Source organism: Erythranthe guttata, chromosome 4, assembly GCF_056151865.1.
Source record: "Erythranthe guttata isolate IM_541 chromosome 4, IM_541, whole genome shotgun sequence".
Classification (NCBI taxonomy): Eukaryota; Viridiplantae; Streptophyta; class Magnoliopsida; order Lamiales; family Phrymaceae; genus Erythranthe; species Erythranthe guttata.
The window spans coordinates 14,101,494-14,120,047 of record NC_142536.1 but is presented as its reverse complement, the minus strand read 5'-3'; the positions used below and the strand labels follow the sequence as shown (position 1 = coordinate 14,120,047).

At 35.4% G+C, this 18,554-nt stretch overlaps 2 protein-coding genes across 2 annotated transcripts; both read right to left on the bottom strand.

The window, feature by feature from the left end:
• Positions 1-8,141: 8,141 nt before the first annotated feature.
• LOC105973422 (protein CANDIDATE G PROTEIN-COUPLED RECEPTOR 2) lies at positions 8,142-11,154 on the bottom strand. The gene is made up of 6 exons (XM_012998442.2): positions 10,630-11,154; positions 9,397-9,588; positions 8,921-9,080; positions 8,710-8,812; positions 8,539-8,620; positions 8,142-8,450 (listed from the first exon to the last, which is right to left on the bottom strand). The coding sequence occupies exons 1-6, from the start codon at positions 10,924-10,926 to the stop codon at positions 8,373-8,375; spliced, it is 912 nt and encodes a 303-aa protein (XP_012853896.2). The 5' UTR covers positions 10,927-11,154; the 3' UTR covers positions 8,142-8,372.
• Positions 11,155-13,766: 2,612 nt separating this feature from the next.
• Positions 13,767-16,628, bottom strand: LOC105973421 (flavonoid 3'-monooxygenase). Its single transcript, XM_012998441.2, has 3 exons — positions 16,084-16,628; positions 15,100-15,555; positions 13,767-14,493 (listed from the first exon to the last, which is right to left on the bottom strand). The coding sequence occupies exons 1-3, from the start codon at positions 16,534-16,536 to the stop codon at positions 13,846-13,848; spliced, it is 1,557 nt and encodes a 518-aa protein (XP_012853895.2). The 5' UTR covers positions 16,537-16,628; the 3' UTR covers positions 13,767-13,845.
• Between the last annotated feature and the right edge of the window lie 1,926 nt (positions 16,629-18,554).

The following is an 18,554-nucleotide window of genomic DNA, read 5'->3' as shown; positions in this document are numbered from 1 at the left end:
AGAAGGTTTTACACTGGGCATAGAAAGAGTGATGCACTACTTCAAACAATTTCTGAGTAACAACATAAGGGACTATCTATACTCCGGTAAAAACAACTTGCTCTTCTTAGACGTAGAATTTTATTTAGCCAAGTTTCCCAAAACTGAGGTAGCCGAAGTATTTTTCTCTGTCTTTTTCTCATACTGCAACACATACTCCCACAAAGCTCTAGCTTCTAGTGAACCTTGTTGAAGATATTGACACTTTTGTCCTCCTCGAACTCATACATTTCCTACCACAACCAGTGTGTGATGTCGATATTCAAGTACGAAAAGTAAACTGGAGTAATAATGAGGATATCAGTGAGTGCTAATACATTTAGAGTTTATCGCCGAAAGAAATATAAGAAGCAACACCTAACACATTTATTTCTTTATGGTTGGAATAAATAAAAATATTATAAGTAGTCGGTATTTTATTCTCACGTGCTTTGAAGTGTGTTAAGTGTTTAGAAGTGTCTAGGAGTCGGTCAAAGTATCAACATATTGGTCAATCTCCTACGTTGGAATTACCATCTCAAAATTCGACTAAATTAATGAGTCATTTATGAGGAAGTTTGAAAGTCATTTGTCTAGAATTTCTTAGGCATTAAAGGGTCATTTCCTCTGTTATAAATATATGTAAGTGCCATTAGGCCAATCAATGAAGTTTATGAATAAAATTTCAGTTTTTGGTAAAGAAAATTGAGCATTTTCTTGTGAAATAAATTTAGGTGTGAAGCCTTGGGTCTGAAGCCTTGGGTCTGAAGCCCCTGAAGTGATTTCAAAACCTTATTCTTAGCTATTTCATATATTCTCCTTCCAACCTTCTATTCCCGCCCTATATGAACAACCCTATTAGAATTAACGCACTCACATTATAATTGATTTAAACCCTAAACTAGAAGAAACAAACAACATGCATTGATTCACTTGAGTTTTGAATTATTTAGGGGCATTCTACTAATCGATTTACTTGATTCATGCTAAATTACCTATTCTAAAAATTCACTAAGTACATTTTGAGCATTGCATTCTCTTTAGTTTCATTGTCGAAATTATTTACCACGAGAGTCCACATAATGAGTATAGTGTTGCATTAATTTTGGTATCAGACCAAGCACAGATTGCTCAAGCTTTGGAGCCTTTGTCCAATCAACTTGCCCAGATTGAGAGATGCAGGAGAAGCCAACAAACCGTGAGCACCCCTTTGCACTACTAGAAGCCGCAGTCCAGAATAATGATGATGAGTGTGTTGTCGGAGGACCAATGATGCAAGCTAGAAGAAATGTGCCCATGCCCACATAATCCACGAAACAATAGTGCTGATTGTGTTGATTTGGATGAAAGAGTGATAAAGTCGGTAAAAGTGGAGGCGTCTAGTTTTGATGGACAATTTAATCAAATGGCTTTTCTTGATTGCCTAGCTGATATGGGTCACTTCTTTGCATAGTATGAAATGTCAAAAGCTCGCCAAATCAGATTTGATAAAATGATGATGATCGGGCAAGCCAAACTATATTAGATCAGTGTCGAAAGACAAATATAAAGAGCAAGAGAAGAGCCAATCACCTTATGGATTATAATGAAAGAAAGACTTCGAGAACAATATGTTATGTTATCCTATCGTCAACAATTGTTGGATAAATGGCAGTCTCATCGACAAGGATGCTTGACCAGTGTAGAATACATTTCCAAGTTTGAAGAATTAATGTTGAGATGCAATGTAACAGAATATACAGCAGTTACACTTTCATGTTTCAGAACAGGCCTTCGTCACGAAATTTAAAGGGAATTAATAACACGCAATGTGGATTCGTTGGAGTGAGCGTACCAGGTTGTACAAGAATTAGAGTGCTACCTAAACTTGAAGAAGATAAGCACCACAGAGAAGATTGAGTTTAATGGCAAAGCATCGCAAGCCTCTACATCTGGAACAAAGCTCAAGTCTGCACATAAGGGGTATAATTATGCATCTTAGTCAACTTGCAAAGGAAATGGAGTGAGTGAAAATGTTCATCGAGGAGAAACTCATGGGTGCTATAAATGTCAAGGCTTTCGTAACTTCGCTGCCTAATGTCCGACAAAAGAAACATCCAAAAGTCTTTTCACAAACGAAGTTGGGGAGAAACTTGAGTACGAAGAGGAAGTATATGAACATGATTCCGGAACTAATGATCACGACCACGAAAACGAAGAATATGTTCATCAACAATTGGGAGTGGTGAGATACACATTGGCTTGACCTACCAGTAGCAAGATTGGCACATAACAACTATTTTTCACACTTATGAATGTGGTGATAAGAACTGCAAACTAATTGCTGATATGGGAGTTACATTAATGTTGTATTAACTCACACTATCTCTCTTCTTCTGGCCCATGTCAAGCATCCTCAACCATATCGGGTGATATGCATCGAGACCTCATCAATTCATGTAATCAACGTTGTAAAGTTCCTATCCAATTCTTATCGTATAAAGAGGATGTCTGGTGCGATGCAGTGCCGATGAATGTAGGTCATATTCTTCTAGACAGGCCATGGATATTATGATAATGATGTGAACATTTTGGGATAATCTAAAGCATGCTCATTCATTTATAATGGAAAGATCACACTGAATCCTCTCCAACCAAGGACGATCAAACACTCAAATACCAATCAAGGAAATCATAAAACACACCAAACCAAGTCCTTGCATATTGCCGGCTCAAGAAAATGTTTAAAGGAAACTAAGGATGCCTCTATTATTTTCCTGGTGATGATAGAAGAATCTTCTCTACTATCAAATGTTAAAATTCCATCAGAGATTAAGTCTCTCCTTGAAGAATATTTTGAGCTATTTCCCAAAGATCTTCCGAATGAGCTTCCACCTATTCGAGATATCCTGCACGCTATTGATCTCGTCCTAGAAGCAATACTTCTCAACCTTCCACACTATCGAATGAATACAAAAGAGCATGCAAAATTATAAAAAAAACAAGTTGATGAGCTTCTTGCAAAGGGATTTATTCGAGAAAGCCTCAGTCCATGTGCGGTACCAACCCTCCTCGCGCCAAAGAAAGAAATGACATCGAGGATGTGCGTTGAAAGTAGAGCCATAAACAAGATTACAATTAAGTATCGATTCCCAATACCCCGACTTGATGATTTGTTGGACATGATGGCATGAACAACCATATTTTCCAAGACCGATATCAAAAGTGGGTATCATCGAATCAAAATTCGGCAAGGAGACGAATGTAAAACCGCTTCTAAGACAAATAATAGTCTGTATGAGTGTCTAGTCATGCCTTTCGGCCTGACTAATGCACCAAGAAATTTTATGAGGGTCATGACAATAATCCTAAGGCTGTTTCTTGGGAAATTTATAGTTGTCTATTTTGATGACATTTCAATCTACAGTTGCTCGCGAGAGCAACACCTTACCCATTTGGAGCACGTTTTTATGACTCTCCAAAAAGAGAAAATGTATGCCAATTTAAAAAGGTGCTCATTCATGACATAGCATGTTATTTTCTTTGGAATCTTTTGTGTCATCCGAAGGAATGAAAACTGATCCAAAGGTAAAGGCGATAGTTGAGTGGCCAGAACAAAAATATATCCACGAAGTACGAAATTTTCATGGGCTAGCAACATTTTACCGTCAATTCATTCAAGGATTCAGCTCCATCATGGCTCCAATTACTGGATTTATGAAGAAAGTGGATTTTGAATGGAATAAAGCTGCTGCAAAAACATTCATAGAAATCAAGGACTATGATTAATGCTTCAGTAATGCGCCTTCCAGATTTCTCAAAAGCTTTTGAAGTCGCTTGTGATGCATCAGGAGTTGGAATAGTCGGAGTTTTAAGACAAAAAGGACTTGTGATTGCATACTTCAGCGGGAAGTTGAAAGGGACAAAGCAAAATTACTCTACCTACGACAATAAATTTTATACGGTGGTCCAGACTTTGAGATATTGAAGACATTACCTGTTGCTGAAAGAGTTTGTTTTGTTCTCTCATCATCAAGCATTGCAATACCTCATTTCGCAAAAGAAATTAAATCCACGACATACAAAGTGGGTTCAATTTCTTCAAGAATATACTTTTGTACTGAAACATAAATCAGGTGTTGACAATAAACCAACCGATGCACTCAGCCGTTGGATTTCTCTCTTCAAACTATGAAAGTGGAAGTTATCGGGTTGGAAAAGTTAAAGGAAGATTATCATAAATGTCCAGATTTTGGACAGTTATATGATGCCCTCTTGGAAGATCAATCAAGAAACACAAAGTTTATTTTGCAAGATGGTTTTATGTTCATGAATTCGAAGTTTGCATTCCTCAGTCGCCCCTAAGACAATTTCTGATTATGGAGTTGCATGGTGGGGGTGTTACTGGTCATTTTGGCAGGGACACTATTGCCCTAGTAGAATACAATTTCTACTGGACAAGCCTAAAACGTGATGTTGCTAAGATGGTCGAACGATGTCGAACTTGTCAATTGGCAAAGCATAGGAAGCAAAATACAGGTTTGTACACCCCACTCCGAGTCCCACATGCTCATTAGCAAGACATTAACATGAATTTTGTTCTTGAATTACCTTAAACTTTAGGGAACATGATTCAATTTTTGTAATTGTGGATCATTTTTCGAAAATGGCTCACTTCATTCTACGTTCCAAGACTTTTGATGCTTATAAGCTGGCAAAAGTTTTCAAAGGCTGAAGTTGTTCGATTGCATGGATTACCCAAGACAATAGTATCTGATCAAGATGTTCGATTCATGAGCAACTTTTGGAAAACACTCTGGCATACGATGGGCACCAATTGAAGTTCTACAGCCTAACATCCTCAAACGGGCGGACAAACAGAGGTGGTAAATCGACACTTGGGTAACCTATTGTGGTGCCTAGTTGGTGAGCTTATCAAGTCATGGCATTGTATTTTACCTATTGCAGAATTTGCACATAATAATTCAATTAATAGGTCAGTAGGCATAAGTCAGTTTGAGGCAGTCCATGGTCATACCCCTAGAGCTCCCATAGATCTCATACCAATGTCTGTTTCAAATAGGTCATCTGAGTCTGCTAATGCATTTGCATAACACATTCATCACTTGAATGCTGAGATTAATCATAGAATTAATGAAACCAACGAAAAGTATTAAAGGTCTGCCAACGATCATCGTACATTTACAGAATTTTCAGTAGGTGATTTTGTCATGGTTCGAGTAAGACATGAGCGATTCCCTCAAGAAACTACAAAGAAATTACAAGCTCGTAGTGTTGAACCTTTTAAAATCCTAAAAAAAAAAGGAGAATCTAATGTGTATATGTATTGGAACTTTCTCCTGATATGGGAATAAGTTCAACTTTTAATGTCGATGACTTAATTCCATATAAATGGTCTCTTGTGTATCCTTCTAGTCCTATCTAACTGAAAATATCCTATACAACCCTCGCTTCCTTTCTCTACTTTTGAATTTTCATTACCAACTCCACATTCACAACAAAGATGTTGATGAACATGTGGTTTCAACAAAACAAGACGGATACCAAAAATTTCTAATCAAATGGAAGAACGGGCCAGATTTAGACAGCACTTGGGTCACAAAGGAGGAACTGCAACGAATTGATCTGACATCCTTGAGCGATGCTACAACTTTATCTCACTGGAGTCGATTTTGAGAACTGATGAGGACATGCTAATACATTTATAGTTTATTGAAGGAAGACATTCAAGAAACAACACTTGAACACATTTGTTTCTTTATGGTTGGAATAAATAATAAAAGGCCGCGGCTAGTCGCTATACTAGTTTCAATAAGTGCAAGACCAAATTAAAGGAAAATCACAAAAAAAATTATTTTATTAAAATGAAATGACGAATATGCCTATAGTTAAATTACCTTTTGTTTGTTTATGCAAGACCAAATAATAGATCAAGTATTTTGCAAACCAAAAATAAATAAATAAAATCAACGCCCCTTCTGAAACCCTTCTCCTCCCCCATCGCCCATGCCAGTCCGTTGCAAACTCGCCATTCAAGTACCGCACTCGGCGCCGCAAGCTCGTCGCTCGACCGCCACCGCCATGAAAGACCTAAACCCGCCCAACAACTAGAGTAATCCATGCTAATTTTTTATTTTGTTCAACTTGAGAGAGAGAGAGAGAGAGAGAGAGAGAGAGAGAGAGAGAGAGAGAGAGAGAGAGAGAGAGAGAGAGAGAGAGAGAGAGAGAGAGAGAGAGAATTTAAAAGTGAAATTGTTTATAAACCACATCAAGATGTCAAAAATATATGCTGCAAATCGACACTTTAGTGACGATTTTTTGGCAACCAAATCGACATGTTGGTTATGTCGAGTCTGTTGCCAACAAATCGACATCAATATGTTAAAAATATATGATGCAAATCGACACCTTAGTGTCGATTTTTTGGCAACCAAATCAACATGTTAGTTATGTCGAGTTGGGTGCCAAAAAAATGACATCTTAGTGTCGATTTTTTGCTACTGATTTCAACCTGTAAATGCCAAACGTGTCTGTGCGATTTTTTTTTAAAACGATAGTATAGCTAGAACACACATAAATGCATAGCTTCTTCGCTTCTTCCATTTTGATGTCTTTTGATTTCGTATTTGCCCTCTTTGTAAGGTTTGTTGACTTTTGAGGTTTTGAATATTTAGGTTTTTTGGGTTTATGGAGAAAGAGGGAGAAAGGTTTTGGTGGCTTTTGGAAGATGGAGAAGATGGTATGGTCTTGTGGTCTTGTGATAGAGTTTTTGTGGTTTTTGAGTTTACGGTATTGCATCATTTTAATTTTTTTTTAATTAGTAAGGGTATTATATTATTTGTACATTGAAAGTTTTTATTTAGTCTTACTAGGGGTAGAAATCGGACGGAATGGATCGGAAATGCCTTTTTCGGAAATTTTCCAATTTTTTTTGGAAGTTAAAAATAGGTTCCAATTTCCATTTTAAAAAAATCGGAATTTCAAAATCCATTCCAATTTCGGAATACCTCGCAATCGGCGGAATTTCGGAATTTTCGGAAATTGCATTAATTTTTAATTTTTTTGTTCCAAAATCGGTAATAATGGTAATTTTTAGTGTTTGTTTTTTAATATTTTCGTAATTTTCCGGCAAAAGGCAAGAATCAAAAGCAAAGGTCAATAAGATGAAATGTAAACACTTGTAAAAACAACATCATCGGTTTATCAAAGCAACCATAGTTCTTGCAAATTATAAAAAAAAAAAAGAAAAAATAAACATAGTTCTTGCAAAACATGAATAGATATATTTTGGAAATACAATCGGATCGGAAACCGGAATTTCCAATAATTTTATATGTAATTCCAATTCCGTTCCAAAAATAATCGGAAAAATCGGAAATCGGAATAAAAAAAAGTATTTCAAATTCGGATATTTTCGAATCGGAATTGTCGGAATTCGGAAATTCCGTTCCAACTTCCACCCCTAAGTCTTACACCTAATAAAATTAGTAATGCAAATAGCGGCGGCCATAAAAATATTATAAGTAATTTGGTGTTTTCTTCTTAAGAATTTTGAAGTGTCAGGAGTCAGTCAAAGTATCAAAATTGGTCAATCTCCCATGTTGAAATTACGATATTAGAATTTGACTAAGTTAATGAGTCATTTATGAGAAAGTTTGAAAGTCATTTATCTAAAATTTCTTAGGCATTGAAGGGTCATTTCTTCTGTTATAAATATAAGTGCCATTAAACCAACCAATGAAGTTTATGAATAAAATTCAGTTTCTAGTACAAGAAATTTGAGCCTTTTCTTGTGAAAGAAACTTTGGTGTGAAGCCCCAGGAGTGATTCCATAACCCTATTCTTAGCTATTTCATATATTCTCATTCCAACCTTCTATTTCCACCCTATATGAACAACCCTATTAGAATTAGCGCACTCACATTCGAATTGATTTAAACCCTAAACTAGAGGAAACAAACACATGCATTGATTCGCTTGAGTTCTAATTTTTAAGGGGCACTCTACTAATCGGTTTACTTGATTCATACCAATTACCAATTCTAAATTCACCAAGTACATTTTGGGCATTGCATTCTCTTTACTTTCACTGTCGAAATTATTTACTACGAGATTCCACATAATGAGAATAGTGCTGCATCAAGTAGCTAATATACCAGTTACGGCAAGGGACGGAACGTAGCATTATTCAAATTCACATAACTGTTACAGGCATTTACAGTTCTACTGCAGACACTACATCTTTAGTTCGTATGGAAATTGCACTTAACGGATGCTGTTTAGCTGGAGATGATTGATTATATACAAGTCTATCCAAAAGTCTTCATGTCGCATTTTAATAAGTAGACACTTGGCTAATCCCACTCCGTATCGAAAAAACCAGCATCTTTCATCTCCGAGTAGTATGCATTATCCAATAGCCAATCTTCCTCCTGCAAATGTATTGAAATCAAAAACCAATTTGCATAAAAGATGTGCACACAATTCTCTTAACCGAGTAAACAATAAAAACACAATTACCTGGAAAAAATCGGCCAGGAAAGTAACGTAGAGGAAAGGAAGATAAAGAGAGTGACGGCAGATACTTATGAAGTTGTATAACCTGATCGAGCATTAAGTTCAATAATTATGAGTACGTGGTATTTGATTACATATTCTTTTTAAAATTTGGTCAGAGGAAAGGATGCATACCAAAGTCCAAAGCCAAAACCGATTCCAGCCAGTCCACTAGCAAACAATGCCATAACGTTTATTATAAACATGACGACAACATAGTTGTAGAATGATGGCCTTGCTACAATTTGTTTTCGGATTCAAAGGAGTGTTAGCAAGTTACCGAGGAAAAATCAACAAAATAAAGAAGTGAAAGAACTCGATATATTTCAGAAAAGCTTAAACTCACGTGGCAACTTGTCTCTCCACTTCGAATAGTGGAAAAACAATATGTAGCAGTAGACTACTGTAAGCACCAAAGTATGAATAAACAGCACACTCCACTTTCCCCAGTGTCTAGATTCTGCATTAATGAAGAGAGGCACTCCGAATCCAAATATGAAAATAGCCTGCATAAGCACAAAAGTTAACTCGTTGACTGAATAGTTCTAAGAGATGGACAGGGACGAGATAGTAATTTTTGAATTGGGGTCCAGGGGGAAAGAGAATGAAATCATACAAAAGTTTCCGTGAAAAAGCTAGAGAATCTATTGTCGACTGATTTCCATTTCCATTGTGTAACTATTAAATACCTCTCATCCCCTTCCTCCGACTCATCAGTAACTCCAAGACAATTTTCCACATTTCTACATCTTCTTTTCTTTATTTCCATATCCATATATAATTTACGAGCTTGATGAATTAGGAAAACGAGACGCGCATTACCTGGACAAGTATATCAACAGCAACAACGGAACCTGAAGCTAGGAAAGTGGGTGCTAATGCTTCTAAGCCACTGGCATAATTCTCCTGGAGCAGGAATGCCACTACGCTAATTTCTAAAGATAGCATTCCACACTCTGTGAATAATGACAACAGGTTCCAACCAACCACCTTCCCCGGCGCACATTGCCATCCCTGTCATACAAAAACAAAAAAATGGATATTTGGAGTCTCAAACCCTACTATAGTAACGATGTCCATTATTCAAACAATATTTTCATATTTTCTAGAGAAGATGAAGATTATCATTGAAGAAGATAAGTTTCTTCTTCTTGGAATAACAGAACCCGAGAAACCTACGATATAAATCTTCAAATTTCCAAAAATTCAAGTTTCCTATGTAGTTCTTTATGAAAAAATATAGAGTGAGCAAAACAAAGAACTCAATTACAGTATAGTTCATCAACGAATATAAAATTTAAATAACTAGGACAAATCCAAAAACTGACCGAACAGTAGAAATGTCGTGCTCTTCAAAAGCCTTTACCCCACTAGACAAAGATTCTTATATTTCATAATTTTGATGCAATCAAATTTTATTCATGGCTCGTTCTGTTTTCATTCACTCGTCATCTATTAGTTAAATCAATAAATCATTGTGCAACTCAGTATAAAACTACCCCCTGAAAATAACTAAGGCCTCGTTTGGTTGCCAAGATAAGATTAAATAATCTAATGAAACTCAATTGTATTATTGGACCTTGGAAGATCCAATAAAAAACATGGCTAGAAGGCAAGATAAGCCATGATACCATAATATTTGCGGGTCGACCCGGCAAGTTATTGGAGATATCAAACATCAAACAGAGTCCAATTATATCGTTAACAATGACTAATCTCCCCAACCAAACGAGACCTAAGTATAGAGAAACAAGACTAACATAAGTCTTCAAATACTAAATAAGTAACTATAGTATTAACTTCTACTATTAGACTTCAAAATTCTACTACTGAAGCTTAAAACCACCGTCAGAAATACCAAATAAAATGAATCCCAAATATTGCAAATTTCAGAATTAAACATAAATTTACCAAAAAAATGCTATCGAAATAACAAAATTAAACCCTAATACTAAAGTATATAAAATAAAACCTAAGATCTACAAGAAACCCATATAAAATACCAGCTCAAATAACCATTTAAAATAAATACCCAAAAACAAGATTAAATTCAACCTGAAGAATCGACCATGCCAAATTGAGAAGAGCCGACAACCATAGGATTGCGTAGTACGCAATCATGACGTAAGACTTCCGGTGGCTAAGCTTCTTCAGATTGCGCCTCGCCTGGAACCCTAGGTACAACACCAACAAAACCGAGGGTACAACCAGGGCAGCTTCGCGCCAGAAACTGTTGCACCCCGCGCTTCCGTAGCTGTACCATTCCGAAACCCTACCGATTCTGCTTCGCACAGGTGGTTCCGTGATGTTAATGGCCGAAGCGATCGAGAGGGTTATATTAGGGTTTGACATTCCGTGGAATTCAACTCAATTTATACTAATTACAATCATCGAATCGAATTTATCAAAGCTATTGAAGAGAATTATTCATCAATCATCAGATGAATTTCACAGCGAATTTTATCAGAAGATTTGTGTGAGAGAGAGATCAATGAAAATGATCAATGGAAGTGGAATATTGTCTGCTTCTGTAGTGTTTTTTTTTTTCGCTATTGGGAAAAAACAAAAAGACGTTTTGGCACTTCGCTCCCTATGAATTGGATAATTTATACTTTTGCCCCTAACAGAAAAGTACATTTATACTATGGAAATAAAATTGATTTTGTACTAATATTTTCCTTCTTTTTTTCATATTGAAGTATAATTATGTAACACAGAAACTTCAATTTCTTAACGTATCTGTGTTTTGAATCGTTTAGTGCCCGACACTCGAGGACATATGTCGGACACTTTATGGGTCATTCTGTAATTTCTGAAAAAGTTAGAAATGTATTTGAATAGCAAATTTCTAAATATTTTTGTTGCTTCCCTAATTATTTACATGATTACCGATCAACTGAAAATTGTTTCCCTAATTATTTAGGTAATTTAATGATCAAATGCAAATTGATAGTTGATAATCATATTTATTTTGAATATATCTGTATCGATATATAAACAAATAATTATACATAAATAAAAATTTATATATATATTTATATAGCATATTTATAAACATACCCCTATACTTTTAATATATACGTTTTCTCCAAATTTATGTATCCACATTTTTGAGACTAATCGTTTTTCCATTTTCTTATATCGTCGTTTCTGGCCATATTCGTGCATAGAAGTGCATATTGCACTTGCACTAGAAAAATATTGCTTGATTTTATTTTACCTCCTCTAATATCACTGAATGTGATTTTACCTTGTCTATTTCAATTGGAATTATTTCACCTTTCAATGTCTTAATTGTTCTTATCTATCATGTTTAGTGAACTATATAAAATCATTGAAGATTTTAATGCTAAGAAATTTGAAAATATACAGTAAAAACTCTATAAATTAATATTCGATAAATTAATAATCTCAATAAAATTAATAATCTATCTAGTCCCAACTTCGGACCAATATAAAATTGGACTCCAATCGATAAATAATATGGTAAACTTTTTTGAAATCTCAGTGTAGATATATTGGTCCCAACGAAACTATAAATTAATAATTAATAAAAAATTCCAAATTATAAGATTCTCCAGTAAAAAATGAATTTATAGTCACTTAGTTTCTGTTGAACTTTAAATTTATATTGAATTCATCTTTAAATCTCCTCATTGCACTTAAAAGTTGGTGCATTGTCGGTATTGCAATAAAAAGTTGTCAAGAGTTGTTGCCGCTTGCAATGCTTCTTTTTGAGTGACCGGTTCTAAAGATATTGAATTATCCACAACTTCGTCATCGACAGGATTTTGAATCGTATCCGCCACAATTTCTTAAATGCTTTAAATCTCATAACATTCATTATTTTCACAAGATAATCTAGCAAATAATTCACATCCATTTTGTGCTAATAATGCATACCTGTAATCAGTGGCGGAGCCACCCTTTGGCAAGGGTGGGCTCCAGCCCACTCTCATTTTTTAAAAATTTATACTATATATTATATCTATATATAATTAGCCCCCCAAATAGTTTAATTTAGCCCACCCAAATAATTTAGTTTAGCTTACTATCAAAAAATTTATGTTATATTAGTTGAAGTTTATAATTTGTAGTTATTTTATGCTATTTTATGTTAATGAATAAAAAAAAATCGGGGGCGCTGCCCCCGAACCCCTGTCAATGTTAAGCCCACCCACCCAAGTAATTTAGTGTAGCTTATATTAGTTTAAGTTTATAAATTTGTAGTCATTTTGTGCTATATTTTTATGTGAATGAATCAAAAAAAAATCGGGGGCGCTGCCCCCCAACCCCCGTTAATGTTAAGCCCACCCTGTCTCGAATTCCTGGCTCCGCCACTGCCTGTAATCAAGTTCTCAAGCTCACAAATGTCTCCAGAATTTACATAGTTTAAATCACTTGAGCCAGTTAGATTCGTCGAACGTATTTTACAGTGTCGAAAGCAATTTGCTATATCCTCTTGTTGCACATTTCACCAAGCTGAGACGGCCAAATTATAACTAGTACATTGGACTTGGAAATTTTAATAAATTATTAATAAATTATTAATAAATTAATAATTGAAGGTCATATGTAAAACTTATTTAAATTATTAATAAATTATTAATTTATCGATATAATAATATCTTGTTAAATTAATAAAATATCTTAGTCCCAAGATTATTATTTTTTAGAGGTTTTATTGTATACGTTTTCTTTAATTACATCACCTTAGATCTTTAATTACATCACTTAGAGATAAAGGATCATTTTTTTAAAAATAAATACATTTGTAAGTAATAAATTAAAAGGCATAAGAATGTAATATGATTGCATGAGACAGTATATTACAGCCGAAGACAGCAAAATCCTAGGCCAAGACCATAAAATTAATTAATACAGTAAAACAATTGTCCCCTATAGTTAAGTTACTTACTGTTTCACACAGTTAAATTACTGTTGGAGACAGTAATTTAGCAGCCAATACAGTTATAATAATTAAAATAATTTTTGTAAGAAAAAACAAATAGCAAAATAATATTGTTTCAGACAGTAATATTTTTGGAATATTCAAATCAGAATGAAATTCTTATTCAAATAAACGCAATCATTTAACTCCAACATATGCATTCGTGTGTGTGTATATATATATATATATATATATATATATATATATATATATATATATATATATATATATGTATAGAAACATTTAATTAGAAGAAGAAAAAAAAAATAGAATCCGGTGAAACGTCAATTTCATGGTATATCATAGGTTTGCGACGAGGATCACACTTGTGCTCGATAAACGTGAGGCGCCAATCTCGGCCTTGGGTGAACCACCAACGGCTCGGCTCGTTGCAATGTTAGTCCATAGGCTTCCTCCATGTCGAGCTCATGACCCAACTTTCCATCGCCCAATTCAAAATCAAAACCATGTATTAAAGTCGCGGTCAACAATTGGACCGTACGTACCGCCAAGCCCAAACCCGCACAAATTCTACGGCCCGACCCAAATGGCATCAATTCGAAGTCATTTCCTCTTACATCCACATCAGCCTTTTCCCCGCCCGGCAAGAACCGGTCGGGCCGAAATAGTAACGGGTCGGCCCATATGTTAGGATCACGGGCTATGGCCCAAATATTGACGAGAAGTGTTGAGCCCTTTGGGATAAAGTATCCGTTGATCTCGCAGCTCTCGTGCGCGATTCTCGGCACGGAGAGTGGGGTCGAAGGATGGAGGCGGAAGTTCTCCTTGATTATGGCTTGGAGGTACGTCAGTTGAGGCAGGTCCGATTCGACGACGAGCCTGTCGGTACCGACTGTCGAGTCGAGCTCTTGTTGGGCTTGGGCCATCATTTTTGGGTTGCGGATGAGTTCAGCTAGAGCCCATTCAACTGTGCTGGATGTTGTGTCCGTACCTGCTGCAAATAAGTTCTGAAATAGTATTTTGTTAGAGTTAGTTAGTTGTGTTTTTTTTTTTTTTTCTAAATTACAACCACCTCCCTCAGGTATTAATTACGAAAAACATCTTCCTTTTGAAAAATTATATCCAGCATTCTGCGGTTTGTAAATTTCTTTCATCCAACTTCCTACAAAAAGGTGTTAATGTAGGAAATCTATACATTACGAGATGATGGATGTAATTATGGAAAAATGAGGTGTTTTCTTTTTTTTCATAAATAGATCTTACCTTAGGGCGATGATTGTAATTTACCTTTTTTTCTAAATAAAATAATTTTTCTATGCAACCAGTTTAAAAAAAAAGGATAAATTACAATCACCTTCCTAACGTAAAGTGTTATTACAAATAAATCATTCGGTTTGTAAATTTATTGAATTCACCGCCCTATAAAAGGATGTTAATGTATGAAATTTACAAATTGCAGGAGGCTGGATGTAATTATAAAAAATGAGAGGGGTTTTCGTTAATAAGCCTTACCTCGGGGGCGTTTGTATTTTACTAGAGAAAAAATAATAGAATTAAAAGAGCACTAAAGAATAAAAAGAAGGAAGAAAAATAAAATAAAAGAAAAAGCATACCAAAAGCAATGCTTTGATTTCAACATCACCAAGCCTTCCTCCCTCACCATCAATATCTTTCAAGGAAATCAACGTACTCAATAAGTCCACGTGCTCCTCCGCCGTGCCATCTGAGCCCTTGATCTTGTGCTCCTCGAGGATTGCGGTCAAGAACGCGTCAAAGCGCGCGTGAAGTTTCTTCATCTTGGCGATCAGTCCTTGCAAGTCAAACCTTTCGAGTGGTGGGATAAACTCACCTATGTTAAACGCACCGGCCAGTACCATTAGTTCCACCACCATGGACTTGAACTCCTCCGCCTTGGCATCAGCGCCGCCGCCGCACCCATACCCGATCACCCGCCTTCCCAGCACTACACGCGCTATTGCGTTTGTCGTACACACGTTCAGCATCTGGCCTATACTCGCCGCCGTGTTTCCTGCACTTGCTAGACTGCGCGTGAGGATCCCCACCTCTTCCTGATAAATTAAAGATGATGACAAACATTTATTTATTACAAATGCGTGTGCCTTTGATAGTATTTTTATGAAAATTACATTTTTTACCCCTCAAGTTTTCTCTAATTTTACATTTGGTCTCTATGTTCACAAAAACACATTTAGTCCCTCATTTTTCAATAGTTTGACATTTTTTGTCATATCCATCAATTAACCGTTAGTCTGTCAGTTTCGTGTAGTGATGAAAACACGTTTCATTCTGTTAGTTTTAACGGAGAATTGATGGAAATGACTAAAAGTGTTGAATTTTTGAAACATGAGAGATTGGACCAAATATGTTTTTTGTTGAATATAGGGAACCAAATGTGAATTGAAAAAAACTTGAGGGATGAAAACTGTAATTTTCCCGTATCCTTGTATTGAATAAAATTTGTATTTTCAAACTACAAATGCATTAGTAGAAATGATATTTTTCTTTTTTAATTGTATAATCATTCATTAAAAATTACTAATTAACTAATGTATTATGTATGATTCAATAATAATAACCTGTCTGACGTGGCGAAAGTCATCCAAGGCTTTGGTGGAGAAGAGGTGGAGCGTGCAAATTTTCCGGAGCAACCGCCACCTCGGCCCGTACGGAGCAAAAACCAAGTCCTGGTAATTATAAGCCATATACTTCGCGCCGGAGTTCGGGGGGCGGCTCGAGAAATTGGCATCGTGCACCTTCAAGAACTGTTCCGCCACCCCCGCAGAGGCCACAACCACCACGTGGACGACCCCCATCTTGAGGTGCATGAGGGGCCCGTGCACCCGTGCTAGAGCCGCCATCGATTGGTGGGGCTTCGGCCCCAGCTGCGGAAGGTTGCCTACGATCGGCCACGGCCGTGGGCCTGGGGGCAGTGGTCCCCTGCCGTCGTGCTTCTTTTGGAATAAAGAATATAGAATTAGAAGCAAACCTAATATGGTGGTGCATATGGTCAAACTAAAAGTGGTATCCATTGTATATACTCGAATTATGCTTCTTTTTTTTTGTAACTATTATTAATTATGATCATGAAAATATATATCACATATTTTGTGTGTGTGTGTGTATATATATAATGTAGGATGCGGGATACAATTTGATTTTATATTAATGTAGAGATTGGTAAGTAGAATAGTGATGGCACATGCAACACGTGGGTTGTGACAAAAGAATTTGAAAGTTAGTTGTGTATAACAATCTTACCTTCTTTATTTGCTATACGGTTTTGCTTCTTTCAGATGCTAAGAGGAATTCATAATCAGTATTTCATGCCGATATCATAAGTGCACCTTTGGAAAAAATGAGAAGTTGCACTAACCACCAATTACATCAATCACTTGGCTAAATATTTAAAGTTCAACTTGACAATTTTTTTTTTCTTTCGGATTAGTAGCATTTAACTCCCTTGTTTTCAGGATAGCATCCGTTAATTAGTTTTTCCATCAAACTTAACTGCAACTGTTACACTTCAAATGGGTATCTGCAAAAATTAGAAGGAAAATGTAAGTACAAGGGGGTCATCTGCCAAAATGTAATATTTTGACGTTTGATACGCACAGTTAATCTTTTTTTTAGAAGAAACATCCATGTAGGTGGGATTATACCAATACCCTTATCGGTTTACATAATTTAAATCGAACACATCCGTACTACAAAAAAATAGTTATGACGACGTCGAAACTATGATTACAGATAAAATGTTACGAAAGATAAACACCTACTAAAAATAGATCAACTAAGAGGCACAAATAGAAAAAGATGATCAACTATTGTAAAAGAATTCATCATGCTATTATAAAGAAGGGGCATTTGCAAATATGAATTCTAACTTATTTACATAGTTTTCCAATGCGTCTAGAGTATGGTTATTTGGAGTCCGGGGGACAGAGATATGATCGACGTAATGGACACCCCAAAATGTTGCGAGATTCCTTCTTCCAATATTTTTCTTTGTTTTTTATCATTTTAAAATTAAGAATCTTTTTTTATTAAACTTGTAGAATAAGTAAATGGGGTAATCACAAAAAAGCCCATGACAAGGGCACTTAATTAAAAGAGGGACATCCAACTTTTTTGTCTTTCAAATAAATCCACCCCATTCAAACTTATTTGCAAATAAGGAAAATTCCTTTATATATACCAAAATTACCCTCAATTCATTGAAACCCAATTCAACTCCAATTTCATGATTTACACCCCAATTTAGCCCAATTTCATCAATTAACCAATTTTAACCCTAATTTCAATTTTGACCCAAATTTTAACCTTAATTCTTATCAATTCCACCCATTATGCTCTAACTTCTTAAATATTACACATTGACCCCGGATTTAAACAAATATATTACATTAACCCCCAAAACTTTTTTTTTTCAGAAAATAAATTTTTTTTCGGAAATTTTTTTTTTCCGGCCAGATTCCGGCGTTGAATTTTTTTTTTTTTTTGAATTTTTGTTTTCCTGAAATTTTTTTCCGGCCGGTCAACGGCCGTTGACCGCCGGGTCTCCGGCGTTGACTTTTTTTTTTTTTTTTTTTTAATAATTTTGTTTTTCTTACAAAAAATATTTTAATTAATTTTACTGTCTTTGCTGCTAAATTACTGTCTCCGGCATCTATTTAACTGTCGGAGACAGTAATTTAACTGTTAATTGACTGTTTTTTTTTTTTTTCTTCAAAAATATTTTAATTAATATTACTGTATTCGTTGCTAAATTACTGTCTCCAGCAGTTATTTAACTGTCGGAGACAGTAATTTATCTGTTAATTGACTTTTTTATTCTTAAAAAAAATATTTTTAATTAATATTACTGTATTCGTTGCTAAATTACTGTCTCCAGCAGTTATTTAACTGTCGGAGACAGTAATTTAACTGTTAATTGACTTTTTTATTCTTAAAAAAAATATTTTTAATTAATATTACTGTATTCGTTGCTAAATTACTGTCTCCAGCAGTTATTTAACTGTCGGAGACAGTAATTTAACTGTTAATTGAC

Coding starts and splice junctions, on each gene's coding strand:
- LOC105973422 (XM_012998442.2), bottom strand. CDS start 10,926: ATGTCAAACCCTAATATAACCCTCTCGATCGCTTCGGCCATTAACATC. Junction 9,081..9,396: donor CTGTTGATATACTTGTCCAG/GTAATGCGCGTC, acceptor GTGCTTATGCAG/GCTATTTTCATATTTGGATT. Junction 8,621..8,709: donor GGTTTTGGCTTTGGACTTTG/GTATGCATCCTT, acceptor ATGCTCGATCAG/GTTATACAACTTCATAAGTA.
- LOC105973421 (XM_012998441.2), bottom strand. CDS start 16,536: ATGGATACCACTTTTAGTTTGACCATATGCACCACCATATTAGGTTTG. Junction 15,556..16,083: donor ACTTTCGCCACGTCAGACAG/GTTATTATTATT, acceptor TTAATTTATCAG/GAAGAGGTGGGGATCCTCAC. Junction 14,494..15,099: donor AAATCAAAGCATTGCTTTTG/GTATGCTTTTTC, acceptor ATACTATTTCAG/AACTTATTTGCAGCAGGTAC.